Source organism: Chiloscyllium plagiosum, unplaced genomic scaffold, assembly GCF_037043375.1.
Source record: "Chiloscyllium plagiosum isolate Xiang-an unplaced genomic scaffold, Cpla_swu_hap1 HiC_scaffold_9, whole genome shotgun sequence".
Lineage (NCBI taxonomy): Eukaryota > Metazoa > Chordata > Chondrichthyes > Orectolobiformes > Hemiscylliidae > Chiloscyllium > Chiloscyllium plagiosum.
This window is the reverse complement of record NW_028270147.1, coordinates 34,308,427-34,326,463: the sequence shown is the minus strand read 5'-3', so window position 1 is coordinate 34,326,463 and position 18,037 is coordinate 34,308,427. Positions and strand designations below refer to the sequence as shown.

General features: G+C 39.5%; 1 protein-coding gene across 3 annotated transcripts; it reads right to left on the bottom strand.

The window, feature by feature from the left end:
• Positions 1-6,717: 6,717 nt before the first annotated feature.
• On the bottom strand, positions 6,718-17,505 carry LOC122554264 (selenoprotein Pb-like). 3 transcript variants are annotated; one of them, XM_043699019.2, is made up of 5 exons: positions 17,249-17,505; positions 16,516-16,737; positions 10,884-11,096; positions 10,319-10,412; positions 6,718-8,623 (listed from the first exon to the last, which is right to left on the bottom strand). In XM_043699019.2, exons 2-5 carry the CDS (start codon positions 16,719-16,721, stop codon positions 8,414-8,416), a joined length of 723 nt encoding a protein of 240 aa, XP_043554954.2. In that variant the 5' UTR covers positions 16,722-16,737; positions 17,249-17,505; the 3' UTR covers positions 6,718-8,413. The 3 variants fall into 3 exon arrangements, with proteins under 3 accessions (XP_043554954.2, XP_043554952.2, XP_043554951.2); XM_043699017.2 differs by having other exon boundaries at positions 10,319-10,451; positions 17,278-17,472; XM_043699016.2 differs by having other exon boundaries at positions 10,319-10,451; positions 17,249-17,471.
• Between the last annotated feature and the right edge of the window lie 532 nt (positions 17,506-18,037).

Below are 18,037 nucleotides of genomic sequence, written 5' to 3'. Positions count from 1 at the left end.
CCTGGGTCTCTGGCGCTGTGAAGCAGCAGTGCTAACCACTGTGCCAACGTGCCGCCCACAAATTGACAATTGATTATTTGGTTAATTGATTTCCTCTGAGGCTTGGAGTTTTCAGTGAAGTCTGCTCCCTGTTCAGGAGACTATGCAGCAGCACACTGCGTGCAAGACCCCGCCCCCTGCCTGCCCACCTCCACCCGCCCCCACCCTACCTCCCAATCCTATCTGCTCCCATCCCGCCCCCAAATCCTGTCCACCCCGCCCACCTCCTCCGCCCCTAAACCCGTCTACCACCATCCGCCCCCAACCTCACCTGGCTGCTGGACTGTACACCAACAGTAAGACTGCTGCTGCCTTTGTGGGGTAAGTCTCCAAATAGCGCGTGCACACACGCACAATTTCTTACTGTAACCTTTTGACAGGTACCACCTTTGTCCTGTACAGGACAATGTTGGAGACATTATCTGGGGAAGGGGGGTTGAGGGTACACGTCTGTGTAAAACTCCAGGGAAAGTGTGATGAGAGAGAGCGCATGAGGTCAGTCATTTAGAGACGGTGCCTGGACTGTCCAGGACTGTTCTCGGCAGCATTTGAGTGAGCCGAGTTTGTTTTTAATCATTGTACCTGTAAACAAAAGACGTGATCATAAGTTGAAACAGCTTTTTGACAGGACCTCAAGATCTCCTTCGGATAATCCGATACAGTACACAGATAATCAAAGTTCCTTATAATTTCAGTTGCATGACACTGTAATCTTTTGCTATAAATTATGTGTCTTATGCTCTGCTCTACAGCTATCTGATGAAGGTACAGTGCTCTGAAAGCTAGTCTTCCAAATAAACCCGTCGGCCTATAACCTGGTATTATGTGATTTTTACCACATTTTACCACTTGATTAGCTCTAAAACAATTTGGATGCCCTACATTTCTGAGAGGCACAATAAAAATGCAAGTGTTTTTTTTCTCTCAGACAATTGAACATGGCCAGGAACTGAAATTATAAATGATATAATAAGCAAGCAGTTACTATCTTTAGGAAAGATTAGGAGAAGATTGACATGAAGAAAGAATTTTAATCAAATTTATGTTGATTGTTGATGGATATCCAGTGGTCTTTGTGGGAATGTGTACATGTCAGCTGATGTCACATAATCAAAAATTGATTCATGGGTGACGCATTGTCATCTAGCATTAGAAAGGGAGGCCATTTGTCTGCCCCATTTATGGGAAGGGATTCACTCTTTATTCTGGTCTTTGGTCGCACAAATTCATGCTGAGGAGAAGCAATTCAGTAGTGTTGCTTGTGGAAAGAAGTTTGGGTCTGCATCCTATCTCAATATACACAAGCGTGTTCACACTGGGGAGAGCCCTTTCACCTGCTCCACATGTGGAAAAGGATTCTTCTACTTTTAGGAGGGGAAGAAATCTGATACATGCACTACCAAGTGTGATCCTGTCCCAAAACTAGAAGCTCGCAGAATTGTTTCCTTTTCTATGTTCCATTATTAATCTCAGATGGAATAATGATTGCAGGACTACAATTTGACTCAGACCCACTGGACTAGGATGCAGTTAATTATTTTGTAATTATTTGAAGACAAATGGAATATATATTTTATGGCTAACATTTATTTCTCTGTCAACATATCCAAAAAAAGACTGGTCACTTATCTTGTTGTTGTGTCTGAATCATTGCTACGTGCAAACTTGTTATTACATTTGCTGATAAGCCAATAAGCTCTAACCTTTTAAAGCTGAAGTTCTTTCTTTCTTTGAAACCAGCATTTAGATATTTTAAATCAAAAATCTACCAGAAACCGAAAGAACCCAGGTGAAGTGTCATTATTTTATTACACTACAGACTATTTTTTAATTTAGATACTTTTTTTTAATGTAGATACTTTTTTTTAATGTAGATATTTTAAAATGAAATTGTAAAAGTTTGGTATTCAATTTAGAACAGGTCTGTGTCAACTTCATGGTAGAGCAATCCAAAACTGCTTCTACCATTTGTGCTTTCCCTTAATCCAGCATCACTTACTACTTTCTATTGTTATGCATTTTGCTTTTCAAATAATAAATGAGTACTACTCAACATATTCCTATAAAAGGAAAAGCAAATTGCATTTGTATAGAGCCTTTCATGACCACAGGACCACCCAAACTGCTTTGTAGTTATTGTAGGAGACACAGCAGCAATTTGCACATGATAAGTTCCAAAAGGCAGCAACGTGATAATTCCTATCAATTTATTTTTATGATGTTGATAGAGGAATAAATATTGGCTAACCACTGGGGTAACTCCCATACTCTTTTTCAAAATCATGCCAGGGGATCTTCTTTAAATCCATATAAGATAACAAAGAAGGCTTCAATTTAACATCTGATCCAAAAAAGCAGCAGACTGCATTTATCTGTAGAATCAGACTAGGGTCAGCACTTTATGCACTTGTGCAAATAGAGCAGCAGTCACAGTGAATCATTTTCTGTTTAAAATGAGAGATGCTTTTAAGTGCCCTTGGAGGTTTTTTTTAAATTCATTCACAGAACATTGGCATTGCTGGTTAGATCAGCATTTATCGGCCCTTTCTAATTGTCCTTGAGAATGTGGTGGTGAAGTGCCATTTAAACCATTACAGAACATGGCAGATAGGTACCCACAATACCATGAGGGAGGAAGTGTCAGAATATTGATCCAGTGATAATGATGGAAAGATGATATGGTTCCAAGTCAGACTGGTGCATCTTATTATTTTCAAATAAACAAACATCTTAAATTGTGTTTTGATATGCAATTTGAAAGCTGATATTGAAGAGTAAATTTACAGAAACATGTTAAGATGACAATTTCCCCCAAAGTGTCCTCTTTGTTTATCACTTGTTATTATTAAAATTCACCCCAGAATACATCAGCATTTTTTTCATGGCACATTCAGCTTTGAAAAGCATGTATGGGAATACTCCATCTTGCATTATTTATTAAATTATTTTATGAAAGAATGTATTCTCCAGTAGCTGGGTGTTCCTGAGAAACAAGAGTGTGGTGCTGGAAAAGCACAGCAGGTCAGGCAGCATCCGAGGAGTAGGAGAATCGATGTTTTGGGCATAAGCCCTTCATCAGGAAAGGCTGATGACCTGCTGTGCTTTTCCAGCACCAGACTCTCGACTCTGATTTCCAGCATCTGCAATGCTCACTTTCTCCCTGTTCCTGAGAAATGCCATTCATTATTGTACCCACAAGCAAGATTTTTATTCACCATAATTCTTCAATGTCTTGAGTAAAGAAGACATTATTAAATCAAAAGAATTAATCAACCACATGGGCTCATGAACACAACTCCAGGTTTAAAGCCTCATTAACTACCAGTTGAATTGGACAGGAATCACCTCCACAAAACCTAAGTTCATCCACAATGTTTATCTACAATGTCTGGAAAATTAAATAAACTTATCCCCATAACAAAGATATGAAGTTAGACTTGATGCTCCTGTCGCTGAGTGGAAATGTGTTCGAAAAAGTTGCCCTTGTATTGACAGTTGCTGTACATTTAGTTAGTGTGTGCATTCCAACCATTCTTGATGAATTTCCATATCATCCAGAGTTACAGTGAATATAGCACCTCAAACAGTGCAGTACGTCCGCAGTGTTGCACCGTAATTTCAGCCTTTAGTTTTGAGCTCAGATCATGGAATGGATGAATCAAACTCAAACTGGCTCAGACAAGACCGCGATCAACTTAATCCTAGCTAACACACATGTACAGAGACTCCAAACGAAAGACTAGTGATGAAGCCGAGCATACCAAATAATAGAAGAAAAATACACGACTACTCTGATTCATTAAACAACAGTGTGCATGTGCAAGTAAAAAATAGATGTAATTGGACACTGAAAGAAAACAGCAGCCAGTTGTTGTGGTTCTGTTCGCCAAGCTGGAAGTTTTTGTTGCAAACGTTTCGTCCCCTGGCTAGGCGACATCATCAGTGCTTGGGAGCCTCCTGCGAAGCGCTTCTTTGATGTTTCCTCCGGTGTTTATAGTGGTCTGTCCCTGCCGCTTCCGGTTGTCAGTTTCAGCTGTCCGCTGTAGTGGTTGGTATATTGGGTCCAGGTCGATGTGTTTGTTGATGGAGTTTGTGGATGAATGCCATGCCTCTAGGAATTCCCTGGCTGTTCTCTGTCTGGCTTGCCCTATGATAGTAGTGTTGTCCCAGTCGAATTCATGTTGCTTGTTGTCTGCGTGTGTGGCTACTAAGGATAGCTGGTCGTGTCGTTTCGTGGCTAGTTGATGTTCATGTATGCGGATTGTTAGCTGTCTTCCTGTTTGTCCTATATAGTGTTTTGTGCAGTCCTTGCATGGTATTTTGTACACTACATTCGTCTTGTTCATGTTGGGTATCGGGTCCTTCGTTCTGGTGAGTTGTTGTCTGAGCGTGGCTGTTGGTTTGTGTGCCGTTATGAGTCCTAGGGGTCGCAGTAGTCTGGCTGTCAATTCCGAGATGCTCCTGATGTATGGTAGTGTGGCTAGTCCTTTTGGTTGTGGTATGTCCTTGTTCTGTGGTCTTTCTCTTAGGCATCTGTTGATGAAGTTGCGCGGGTATCCGTTTTTGGCGAATACCTTGTATAGGTGTTCCTCTTCTTCTTTTTGCAGTTCTGGTGTACTGCAGTGTGTTGTGGCCCTTTTGAATAGTGTCCTGATGCAGCTTCGTTTGTGTGTGTTGGGGTGGTTACTTTCATAGTTTAGGACTTAGTCTGTGTGTGTGGCTTTCCTGTATACCCTTGTAGTGAATTCTCCGTTCGGTGTTCTCTGTACCATCACGGAACACCCATGGGATCACCAATCTCGGGACTCATAGCAGAGGCAGTTATGCAAAGATTAGAACAAACAGTCCTACCACAAATTCAACCCAAACTCTGGGTCAGATATGTCGATGACACGTTTGTAATCATTAAAAACACGGAAATAGAGAAAACACACCGGATCATCAACGCCACACTCACAGGAATCCGATTCACGAAAGAAGAAGAAAAGGACAACCAACTCCCATTCCTAGATGTGATGGTATCCTTTCAACCAAGGATTCCCCAGCTCTGGGTCTGACACATCTCTTCCACTTTAGCCCTCACACTTTCTCTTTCCTCCCACAACAGCAATTGGGTCCCCCTTGTTCTCACCTACCATCCCACCAGCTTCCACATCCAGAAGATCATTAGCCACCATTTCCACTACCTTCAGTGGGAAGCCACCATCAGACACATATTCACCTTTCTTGACAGCCTTCTACAAGGATCATTCCTTCTGGGACTGCCAACTCCACTCCCCCTTCACTGCCAAGATCTCCCTACAGTCCCACTGCATCTTCCCTTGCAACCGCAAGAAGATGTAACATCTGTCCATTTACTTTCTCCTCAATTTCCAAGGGCTCAAGCACACCTTCCAGGTGAAGCAGTACTTCACTCATACTGCATAAGCTGCTCATGTGGTTTCCTCTACACTGAAAAAATGAAATGTGGACTGGGTGACTGCTTCACATAGTGACTATATTCTGTCTGAAAAAAAAAGACCCTGGGCTTCCAGTTGCCACCCTGTTTCCTGGCTAACATCTCTGTCTCAGGCTTGCAGCACTGTTCCTGTGAAGCTCAGCACAAACTGGAAGAATAGCATTTCATTTTCCACTTGGGAACTCTACAGCTTCTCCAACTCTCACACACACCAGGACTTTGTCATCATGTAATGTTAAATGGTTAAATAGTACTGTATCTCTGGACATTAATGTTAAAGGGTTAAACTATACTATCTTTCTCCAAGGTGAACATTCTGGGTGGGGGCAACATTTTGTCTCACAAATAGCAGGCAAAAATTTAGATGACTATCCGTTGTAATCCACATCTAATTTGGACAACCAAATTGGGGGGGGGGTTGCAGAGTACCTGTGAGCATTACCGACTGGCCTGTATAAAGGAGTTGTGTTTTCTTTGTTCAGACTCTCACTTTGAATTGGCTTCACACGCCTGCAAAGAGGGCCAAAGGGGGTCACCCAGCTAGTACAAGCTTTAATGAACTTTAACTGTTTGCAGAAGTCGGTGTGCGTGAATTGCATCTCGTGTGTGAAACCTTGGGAAAATAACCTAACAATCGTATGGTCTGCTATTACACACAACCCATTGTTGGCCATTAATAGTCCCCATTAACAGCTATTCATTCCTTTGCCTGTTCAACTGTTCTTCTCACAGGATGTAGGTTTGCTCACTGAGCTGGAAGGTTTGTTTTCAGACATTTTGTCACCATACTAGGCAAGATCATCAGAGGGCCTCTGCTGAAGCACTGGCAGTATGGCCTGTTTATTATTTGTGTTCAGGTTTCTTTGGTTTGGTGATATCATTTCCTGTGATGATGTCTCACTCTTTGAGCTGTAACTCTGCCTATCACTTATTCCTTACCCACCTGATCTTCTGCATAAAAGCCAACTTCCAGCTACCATCAGTTCTGAACTTGGGGTCACTGGACCCAAAATGTTAACTCTGATTTCTCTTCACAGATGCAGCCAAACCTGCTGTGTTTTTCCAGCAATTTCTGTTTTTGTTTCTGATTTCCAACATCTGCAATTCTTTTTTTTTTGAGGCTTCTATAGAAGTTCTGCTTCTGCTCCAAACTCTGACGACAATGGATTAATGAATGCATGTTTTTATTTACTACTTTAGACGAATGTCCAAACTCATTAATATGTAATCCAGTGTTTTTTTTCTAAAATTGAATTTTATTTTTGTTGTTATACAGGTGTTAAAGGATCTGTAAATACAACTACTTTAGTGATTTATTGATCGCTGTCATTTATTCAAGGAACAGAAGAATTATTTACAAAAATTAAACAAATCTTCTTGGGGCACAGACTGGAACATATTTCCTGCTTGGATAAATTAGTTGAAATCATTAGGTAATTATTTACGTAAGTTTCCCACCTTCTGCCAAAATGTAACATACCCTTACTGAAAGGCATCAGCCTAGCTAATATCTGTCCTGCTCGATGACTAAAACTAGCAACATCGATAAAGTGAAAATGCACTGCTACATGCACTCACAGAGACTATTTTGCACAGGCAGCCTTAACTCAAAATTGTATCTTAATACAAACCACTGCTAGAGAAAGACTGGATGTGAAGAAAAATCATTTTGACACTGTATGTTCTAATCCTAGCACTGGAGATTCAGTCTCCAACACTACTCAGTTATTGATTTAGGACTTGCCATACTGATATACCAGCACTTCTTTACAGGTGAAGACAAAACTGAGATAACTAATGCATACATTCAAAAATTTCCAGGAGTCTTTGGAAGCTGGCTTGTCACCATATCTCTGGTGGACATGGGTGAAATGGCCAACTGACCAAAGGTAAGACTTTTGCATCCACCTTTCATTTAATCAAAGGTGGACGCAAAGTGAAAGGGGGAATGGTTGACAGAAATTAGAAATTCACAAATATTTTGGAATTAGTACTGTTAACTTTATGTAATCATCTAATGCCTGTCAACTGGATTACAGTTTTCCTATTGACTGTGTTCCACTAAAAACAAACAACAAAATTGAGCAAATCTCTAAGCAGAATAATTACTTTCTTCCAAAAGTAATATCAGTCAAAAGCTTTCCTTTTGGCCTGTCTCTATTGTATCTGTCTGTAGTTAGTACAAACTAGTTGCTAATAAAGACTTCATTGAGCACATGAACACAAGATTAATGATTAATGTCAACTTTTCATTGTAACGTTAAGCCATCAAGAATTTTTTATGCTAAGATAGCAGTTCTCCAGTTCCTTCCTTGAATAAGTGAACATTCATAGAATCATCTTTCTTGATTAGATTTTAAAAACCCTGAAATATGCAAAAAGATAAATTTAATTACAAAATGTCATCCTCAGTTTTCTAAATGATCCTCAAGAGGCTTTCCAAAAAAGCCGACATTTGTCTTGTCAGTCCCGGATTCCTACTCTCCACCTGTTCCCAGAGGGGATACTTGAATTAGCGGAGATACAAGTCATGGTGATTACTCCCCTTATTTTCCACAAAGAAACTAGCACAGAGTATGCTTTTGATTTGGAGTGCACTTTATTGTGCACTAAAGCAATGGCTACAAGTTCATGGGACAATACACGAGACAGTGCTCATTTCAGACTTGCCTGAAATGGTTTTAGTGGTATTTCACTCTAAATAGTCATATCCAGATTTCTTCACTGAAAGAACACTTGATAACAACACAAAAAAAGTGTTTGGTGTGGGACATGCTTATACAGTACACCCCTCAAATATTACAAATCAAAATTAATATTAAACCAGGATTTATTTTAGAAACATTAGGGTTGATGCTGACAGTTGCTGTATCACAGCCAGTTGTTTAATTGTTGTGCCTGATATTCTAACTACACTCATTCCAATCCCTCAGTATTACCAGTCTCCAGATTTCCATCTTGGCTGCTATTGAAATGATGTGGAGTGGTAGGACTTGAAGAGATTTTGGGGTCAGGATGAGGCTTATTCGGTACATGTTGTTGCACTGGCTGAGTTGTTATATTTTCAAAAGTTGGACTTATCACAAAACTTGTAGTGTTAAATTGAAAAAGGTTTTCCTTGTAAGTCTGTAAGAAACAACAACTTACATTAGTTTGAGTCTTTGGCATACTGAAATGCACTTCTTAAAAGCATTATTAAACAAGTATGACACCAAGTTACTTACATAAGGATGTAAGAATCAGATATTCAAAACCTTGATCAAAGAAACTGGTTTACAGCTCTGACTTAAAAGGAGAGGAAAATCGAAAGGCGGAGAGGTGTAAAGAGAATATTATAGATCTTGGGGCCCAAGCACCGTAGGCACTACAACCAATAATGGAGTATTCAAATTGGGGATGAACAGGAACCAGTATTAGAGAAACCCAAATATTTTGGAAGATTATGAGGCTAAAGCTGATACTCAGATAGGGAAGAGCAACACTAGGGATTTGAAAACAAGGATGAGAATTTAAAAATCAAGATGTTGCTCGATCTGGAATCAATGTAGATTATTGAGCACAGTTTTAATAGGGAAGGGGACTTGCTGCAAGCTGATGTTTGAGTAATATAAAGTTTACAGATAGTAGAATATGGATTCTAGCCAGCAGCACATTGAAGTAATTGAATCTAGAGATAGTAAAGACACAGACGAGGGTTTTAGCAACAGGTGAGCTCAGATAGGGCAAAGTCTTATACTGGAGGTAGAAACAGCGGCCTTTGTGATGTCACAAATGAGTTTGAGAGCTCATTGGAGAATCAAATGGATCAGCGACCAGTCACCTATTAATTAATGCAAATCAGACTATATGAATTTGAAGACATAGTATCCGAGGTATAGTACAGATAGATGATCCTTTATCCGAAATGCTCAGGACCAACTGTTTTTCGGAAATCAGAATTTTTCTGTTTTCAGAATAAGTGACAGTTTAATGGTGAAATTTTAAAAAAATCTTACTGGAGGAGCAGACTTCTAAGTAAGAACAGGCCAGTCAGTGCTTGGCCACGCCTCCCCACGTCACATCTGAGTGACACGCATCGAGTGGGTGTTGACTTGGGTTAACTGCACGCCAAGCAACCTTGATAATGTGAAAAAATCTTAACAAAAAAAAACCTTTGGATTTCGGAGCTTTTCTGTTTTTGGATGTTTGGATAAAGGATCGTCTACCTGTATTCTCATAACAAGGATCGGTTTAGCTAACTTGGCTGAATGGCTGGTTTGAATGTACAGTGACACCAACAGCGTGGGTTCAATTCCAGTACTGGCTGAGGTTACCATGATAGATTCTCTTCTCAACTTCTCTCCTCACTTTACAAGTGGTGACCCTCCAGTTAAACCACCACGAGGTGTCTCTCATGAGAAAGCAGCCATATGGACTGGCAAGTCTATGGCCACTTTACTTAGCATACTAATGCCACAAATATTACATTATTCACTAATGATCTGTTTAGATTAGATTCACTATAGTGTGGAACAGGCCCTTCAGCCCAACCACTCCACACCGACCCTCTGAACAGTAACCCACCCAGACCCATTTCCCTCTGACTAATGCATGGCCAATTCACCTGACCCTCATATCTTTGGACTGTGGAAGGGAACCAGAGTACCCGGAGGAAACCCACACAGACACGGGGGAGAATGCACAAACTCCACACAGACAGTCACCCGAGGCTGGAATCGAGCCTGGGACCCTGGTACTGTGAGGCAGCAGTGCTAACCACTGATTCCAACCATGGCTGTAGTCTTACTAAACTTGAGATTGCCAAAATACAGCAACAGTTACCTCAAGGTCGATATCACTGATTCCACAATTCCCACATATATCTTTGCTATACGTAGCTCGGATTGCTGCTTCAGTGTAGCGAAATTGGAGGTAGCTATATGGTAACACGATATGAAAGGTCAATTTACCACATCTAAGGAAATAAAATAAAAATCACAAGAATTGGATTATAAACCTTAAATACTAATGTGAGTCAGGTTATTAAATATCCCAATTCACATCTGCATGCACACGAGAACGGGATCAAGTTTGACTATAATGGCAAATATACTCACACATGACTAATTGAGCAAAATATCAAAGGGCAGTTATTACTCTACAATCAATGATAGAAAAGAAAAAATTTAGGGGCAATAAATTTTGCTCGGTTTGTAAAATATTTCAATAATAAAAACAGAAAGATTCTGCCATTTTGAAAGCATAAAACAAGGGTTTTAGACTACATCATAGATTATACCTACTTAGCTAGTGGTTATACCATATTGTGCACAACTAATCAAAGGGAGGGGAATCCATTTAATCATAACAAATAATCTGCTTGGTGTTGCAATTTACAATAACTAACCTATCATAGATGAGGAAGTCGTCCTTGTTACCCTGCAAAATGCTCCAGATATCACTTTGAAATGGTGATTGCTGGTAGACAGGGATTTCCTCAGGCGTATGGCGTTTGAGTTCCCACAGCATGGCCCTAGATTGAGGCGTTTTCTCATTTACTATCATATAGTGTATGTCCTTCAGACCCTGACGTTCAAGCTTGTTCCGCAAGCTGCCCAATCTATTAATACAGTGAATATGACAAACTGTAATCAGCATTAATTTTGTTTGATACTTTATAAACATGAATAAGCAAACAGGATATTTCAAACTAAATATGATTTTGTCATGAAAAACTGGAACTAATTTGTAATATGATGGTATCATTGCAAGATTGGTTTGATTCACACCAACATGGCCAATACTTCTAGAACAGCAAAATACTGTGGATGTTGGAAATTTATCTGAAAATAAAATATGCTGGAAATACTCAGATGATCAGAAAGCATCTGTGGAAAGAAAAACAGAATTAAATTTTCAGGTCGGTTATCTTTCGTAGGAAATATTTAACAAAGTTAGACATGTATTAGGAATTAACAATTAAATGGCGGGAAAGGGCAGAAAGAAAAAGGAAAGATCTTTGGGAGATTGGAAGACAGGAGAGATTAAGTATCAAAAGAATTGGTGGGGCAGGACCAAAAGGAGTGTTAATGGAACAAGTACAGAAACAAAAGATGTGTTAGAGGTGGTGTGAATGGCAGAATGATGAACTGCTACTATCAGAACACAAAAAACAGGAAGAAATAAACAAATTAAACCAAAATCTGTGAAGAGAAGGTAGCAAAATGGAACAGGGTTTACAGTTTGAAACTGTTGACCTCAATACTGTTGCCACACCACATATTGATAAATCCAGATAGAATGCTCTCTATGGCACACCTATAAAAGCTGGCAAGGATATTCACCGTCATGCCAAAATTCATCAGCTGCTTAAGGAAGAAGAGACATTGTTGGGCCTTGTAACCAGTGCATCCACATGAAGAGTCCAAGAAAGCTTGTTGTGGATGACCACTCCCAGGAGCTTGACACTCTCCACTAGTTCCACCTCTGCGCTGTTTATGTGCAGGGGAGCATGAGTAATATCCCACCGGAAGTCAATAATGAGTTCCTTAGTTTTGCTGGCATTGAGAGCTAGGTTGTTCTCAGTGTACTATTTTCCCAGGTGTCCCACCTCCTGTCTGTAGTCTGTTTTGTCGGCATCTGAGATTCGACTGGCTGTGGTGGTGTCCTCAGCAAACTTGTAAATGGAGGAGAGGGGATGTTGAATGATTGAGGAGTGGGCCATGGTGATCCTAAGGGAATACTTCCTTTGAAATATTGAAAAGGTGCAGAAGTTGTATTTTGTGGTGGCGTCACATTGGTAGAGGCAGATATCTGCTGAATGTAGACTTTGGAAGATGAAGATGAGGAGAAACCCATCATAGTCCTGGAAGGAATGGGAAGGGGAGATGGGGAAATCGTTGAAATAAAAACATACTAGAAGCACTGGGTGCATCAGTAGAATAGATGCGGAGATGGAGAAATTGGGAGAATAGAATATAGTCCTTATTGTAAACAGTATGAGTGTAAGTGTAGTCAATGTAACTGGGGTGGTTTATTGTTGGATGGCATATGCCCAGAAAATGAGTGAGAAATTGAGGAAGGGAGGAACTGGAAGCAGACCAAGACAATTTGAGAAAAGTGGGGAAATCGGAAGCCCCATCTCAAAAAAAACTCTAGGAGAAGAATGCATTGTTCTTGTTAACTTAAGCAGGTTAAAATTGAAAGAAAAAAAACAAACAAATCCATGAAACATAGTGGCAAGTCAGAACAATAAAGATCAACAGAAAGAATAATAAGGAGGGAGAAATTAGAAAAATAAGAAATTACAAGAGAAGAAAGTAAAGAATGCTGGTCCTGTAAACACTGTGTCTGGGGAATTACTAATGGAAAATAAAGAAGTGGCTGATGGTTTGAATATGTGTTTTCCAAAAAACATTCACTGCAGAAGAAACAAATAATATTTCAGAAATAATTCTAAATCAAAAGTTAGGAGGAAGGAAATTAAAACAATTCACGGAAAGTGCGCTAAGAAAATTGTCAGAAGTGAAAGCTGGCAAATCTCCAGATGAGTTTTATCGTAGAGGTTTAAAAGAATAAGCTGCCAGAGGAAGTGGTGGAGACTAGGACAATTGCAACATTTAAAAAGCATCATGATGAATGCATGAATAGGAGGGGGTTTAGAGGGAAATAGACCAAATGGAAACAGATTAATTTAGGATATATGATTGGCATGGACAAGTTGGATTGAAGGGTCTGTTTCCGTGCTGTACAACTTTGTGACGCTTAAGTGGGTGCCATGATAGTAGAAGCATTTATTTTAATTTTCCAAACTCCATTAGATTCTGGAAAGGTCCCATCATATTGGAAAACAGTGAATGTAATTCCTCTATTCAAGGAAGGAGGTTGACAGTCAGAAATAGAGATATTAGTTTAACATCAGTCATATGGAAATGCTGGAATTCTTATAAAGTCTTAGAAAATGCAATTCGGCAGAGTCAACATGTTTCACTGGATGAGTAACCTTGTTTGACTAATTTATTAGAGTTCTCTTAAGATGTATCAAGTCACATGGATAAAGAGGGACCTGTGGATGTAGTGTACTTAGATTTCCAGACTGCATTTGACACGGTGCCACATCAAAAGTTATTACATAAAATAACAGGTCATGATACGGGGTAACATAAACACATTTAGAGCATTGGTTGCCTAAAAGGAACCAGAGAGTAGGCATAAATACATAATTTTCAAGTTGACAGGATGTCATGAGTCTGGTGCAACAGGAATCAAGGCGGGGGCCTCAGCTATTTAAAATCTATATCAATGCATTAGTTGGAGCTATTGAACGGATGACTGCAACTTTACTAATGATGCAAAGATAGGTGGAAAGTAATTTGTGAAGTGGGCATAAGGTGTATGCAAAGGAATAGATAGATCAGTTTAAAAAAAATTCAGATACCAAATAAAGTAGGAAAATGTAAACCTGTCCACTTAGGAAAAATAGGTAAGCGGTATGTTATTTAAGGTAAGAGAGATTACAGAACCCTGTGAGCTACAGACGGATCTTGATGTCCTGGTAGTTGTATCAAAACCTGTTTGTGTACAAGGTGAGTGAGTCAAAAGGCAAATTAAATGTTGGAATGATTATTGTAAGGTATATGAAAAACCAAATTGGGATATTTTCCTGTAGTTGTACAGCACAATCTTCAGTTCTGATCACCTTATTTAAGTAGGATGTTAAATGCATTGGAAACAGTTCTGCGAAAGTTTACTGGGCTAATATCTGGAACAAGAAAAGTTGTCTTATGAGGAATGATTGGATGATTTGGGACTGTATCCATTGAAGGATTGAAGAATGAGAAGTAATTTTTTTGTAACATACAAGATCCTGAGGAGACTGTACAGGATGGATGCAAGGATATTTTCCCTGTGGAAGAAACTGGAATTAGGGGACATAGCTTTAAAATAAAGGGTTTTCCATTCAAGGTGGAAATGGGGAGACTCTTTTCTCCCCAAACAGTCATGAGTCTGTGGAATTCTTTCCGAGAAAGCGATGGAGGCAGAGTTGTTAAATAGTTTTAAAGCGGCGATAAATTTTTGACCAATAAGAAGGTCAAATTTTTATATAATATTCATATATAGTTACAACACCCCCTCAAGAAATGTATCAAAAGACATTCAATTAAATTACACAAGACAGAAAAAAATGTATACCAATTAAAATTATTAGGAATACCTTAAAAAATAGTCCTCTTAATATGATATGAAACAACATAGGAATTGTGCACCAGAACTGGTCCTATGGTAGACAGTCCTTGGGCTTAAGTCTACTACACTGAAGCTAATTAACAGAAGAATGGTATTATTTTTCCAATGGAAGGTTGGGATCAAAATTCACTGAATTTTTCATACTGCGCCATTCAGATCATAAATAGGAGTGGATCACTCAGTCCCTCAAGCCTGCCCTGCCATTCTAGATAACATCATAGAATATAGAATAGTACAGGACAGGACAGGAACAGGTCCTTCTGCCCACCATGTCCATATTGACCATGATGCCATTCTAAGCTAATCCCATTAGCCTACATATGGTCAGTATCCTTCTATTCTCTGCCTATTCATGTGTCTATGCAAATATGTCTTAAATGTTGCTATCATACCTGCTTCTATCCACTTCTCCTGGCAGAACGTTTCAGGTACCTACCACCCTCTGTGTAAAAAAATTGCTTTGCATATCTCCTTTAAAAAACTTTCCTCCTCTCAACTTATACCCATGACCCTTTTATTTGACATTTTCCCCTGGAATAAAAAGACTCTGATTATCCACTCCATTCATGCCTCTCATATGTTTATATATTCCTACCAGGCTGCCCCTCGGCCTTCAACACTGTAGAGAAAACTGTAGAGAGAGTCCAACGTCTCCTCAAAGCTAATACACTCCAATCCAGGCAATATCTTCTTTTGAACTCTCTCCAATGCCTGCACATCTTTCCTACAATGTGGCAGAACTGCAGATAATACTCCAAATGTAACCTAAAGTTTTATACAGCTGCAACATGACTTGTCTACTTTTACACTCAACGCCCCAACTGATGAGGGTAAGCATGCCATATGGCTTTCTTTACCACTTTATTCACTTGTACCTCACACCATTTCACACAACCCTTTATATCTTCAGTAACTAGAACATTATCAATTTCTGTTTTGAACTTGCTCAATGATTGAACTTCCACAGGCCTCTGAGTAGAGAATTCCAAACATTTACCACCCTCTAAGTGAAGAAGCGCTTTCTCACCTCGGTGCTAAATGGCTTGCTTTTTATTCTGTGACTGTATCCCCTCTTTATTAACCCAAAACCAGTGGAAACATCCTTTCTGCAAATACTCTGCCTATCCCTTTAAGAACTTTGTAACTTTCTACAAAAAAGTGGGGCAGCACGGTGGTTCAGTGGTTAGCACTGCTGCCTCACAGCAGGGACCTGGATTCAATTTCAGCCTTAGGCGACTGTCTGTGTGGAATTTGCACATTCTCTCTGTGTCTGCATGGGTTTCCTCTGGGTGGTCTGGTTTCCTCCCAGTCAGATGATGTGCAGGTCAGGTGGCTTGGTGAATTATCCATCAGAAATGCAGGGTTACAGGGATAGGGTAGGGGTGTGGGTCTTTGGAGGGTTAGTTGGACTTGATCGGCCAAATGGCCTGCTTCCACACTGTAGGGATTCAAAGAGATTGTTTCCTCTTTTTCTAAATTCAGGGGAATGCAGGCTCAAACTCTCCTGATAGGACAATCTCATCATCCTCAGAATCAGAGGCAAATCTCTGCTGCATTGCCTTAATAGCAATTATAATTTTGCTCAAGCACGGGGACTTGAATGACAGACAATACCCCAGCTATGTTCTGTACAATTGAAGCAAGATACCTTTACTTCTGAACTTGAGGATTCACATAACATAGTAACTCACAACAAAACAGAAACACAGCAAATTTCTACTTGGTGCTCTCAACAGGAGAAGTTAATAACATTAAGGAAACAGTGAAAAATAATTATGAAGTGCTGTACTTACTTACTTGCTTGAGTTAGACAGAACCCGCAGCTTGCTTTGAGAAGGGCCACAACAACAACGTGACCAATCTGTTCCACCATTGGGTTATGGTCGTCAATTTCCCAGTGAGGGGCCACCTTACAGATTCTGCTTTCACTCTCTGCTACAACCACAGAGATTGTTAGGCCCAAAACAATAGTGAGTAATGGCATCTCCAAAACCATCATGATCTTTTACATATCCCTAAAATTTGAAGTAGATGGACAAGACATGCTTTTTAAATTAAAGCAAAAAGAGCTACAAGTTTATAATTAGTGCGCAAATTTTAAAGACGACACTACTGTTTTTTTCTGGTGTGATCGAAAATTACAAACTCATAATGTTCCCTTTTACACAAAATTCTTCTTCTAATATTGTTGGCTTAACGCTGAAATTAAGCAATCAGCAACTTCTGCTACAAACAAAATGCGCATGGCCAAAACCAAACAGAAGAGCTTTGAAAAAATGGCAAAAGTGTATTCGGCCACTGTTGAGTGAAAAGTTCACAAACAATTGCAACATAAATCTGTTGCAGCTTCAGTAAGAGGTTTTAGAGACTTTGACTGTTAAAAGCATAATCGTAATGAGTTGAATCTAGACTGTAAAAGATTAAGCGTTTAAAACGCAATTTGTTAAGATGAACATAGAAAAGTTTTCTTACAACATCGTGTTTAAATCATTACGACGTTAATAAAATACATCAGTCAGCATTTACCTAAACTGCTGCTAATTTTCACTCTTTACCTTTCCCTCGGCGTCTGATTCAAACTCTACTTCCCCCAACTCTCAGCTACAGGATGTCTCCCAGATTGGAAATCGCCCGTTTGTGGAATGTTAACTATTTAAGTACTAAAACACTCTTATTCGAGGCAAACGTGAAGAAAACGTTGAATAGTGGTTTGATATTCTTTCATTTATATACTGTTAAACAATTTGTGTCATAGTGGACACAACCGATTTATATTGTTGTCTTCGATAGTGTGGCATTAGAATCATTAAAAGTGAAACACGTTTTTGCTCGCCCAGTATACATTCCCTGTCACTACCACCAGTAGGGGCTCTGACAAACAATGCTCCCGAGTTTTAGGGTTCCTCAAACACAATGAATTACACAGTAAAAACTCGAAGATCCTGTACAGTCTGTACTGTCATAGGGAATTAATATATTTCATCTGTATGAATTCAGAATTATCTATGTTATTGATCTGGAACATTTGTTTATCTGCATATGCTGGCTGAACATCACAGGATGTATTCCTGATGAAGGGCTTTTGCCTGAAACGTCAATTTTACTGCTCCTCGGATGCTGCCTGAACTGCTGTGCTTTTCCAGCACCACTAATCCAGAATCACAGGATGAGTACAGCGTAAACTCTGCTAGAGCTTTGCAACATTTGCAGTACTCACTCTCGCCTTAGCAAAAACAACTCAACCACCCTTACATACTCGAGTAATAGTCGAATTTGTTAAAGTACTTTTTAAGATTAAATTTATAGGGTCGACAA

Bases quoted from the DNA above. Each gene is read 5' to 3' on its own strand.
- LOC122554264 (XM_043699017.2), bottom strand. From the start codon at position 16,721: ATGATGGTTTTGGAGATGCCATTACTCACTATTGTTTTGGGCCTAACA. The intron at 11,097-16,515 runs GTAAGTACAGCA...CTGTATTAATAG, and splicing joins TGTCTAACTCAAGCAAGTAA to ATTGGGCAGCTTGCGGAACA. The intron at 8,624-10,318 runs GTAACTGTTGCT...TGTTTCTTACAG, and splicing joins TCAGTGATATCGACCTTGAG to ACTTACAAGGAAAACCTTTT.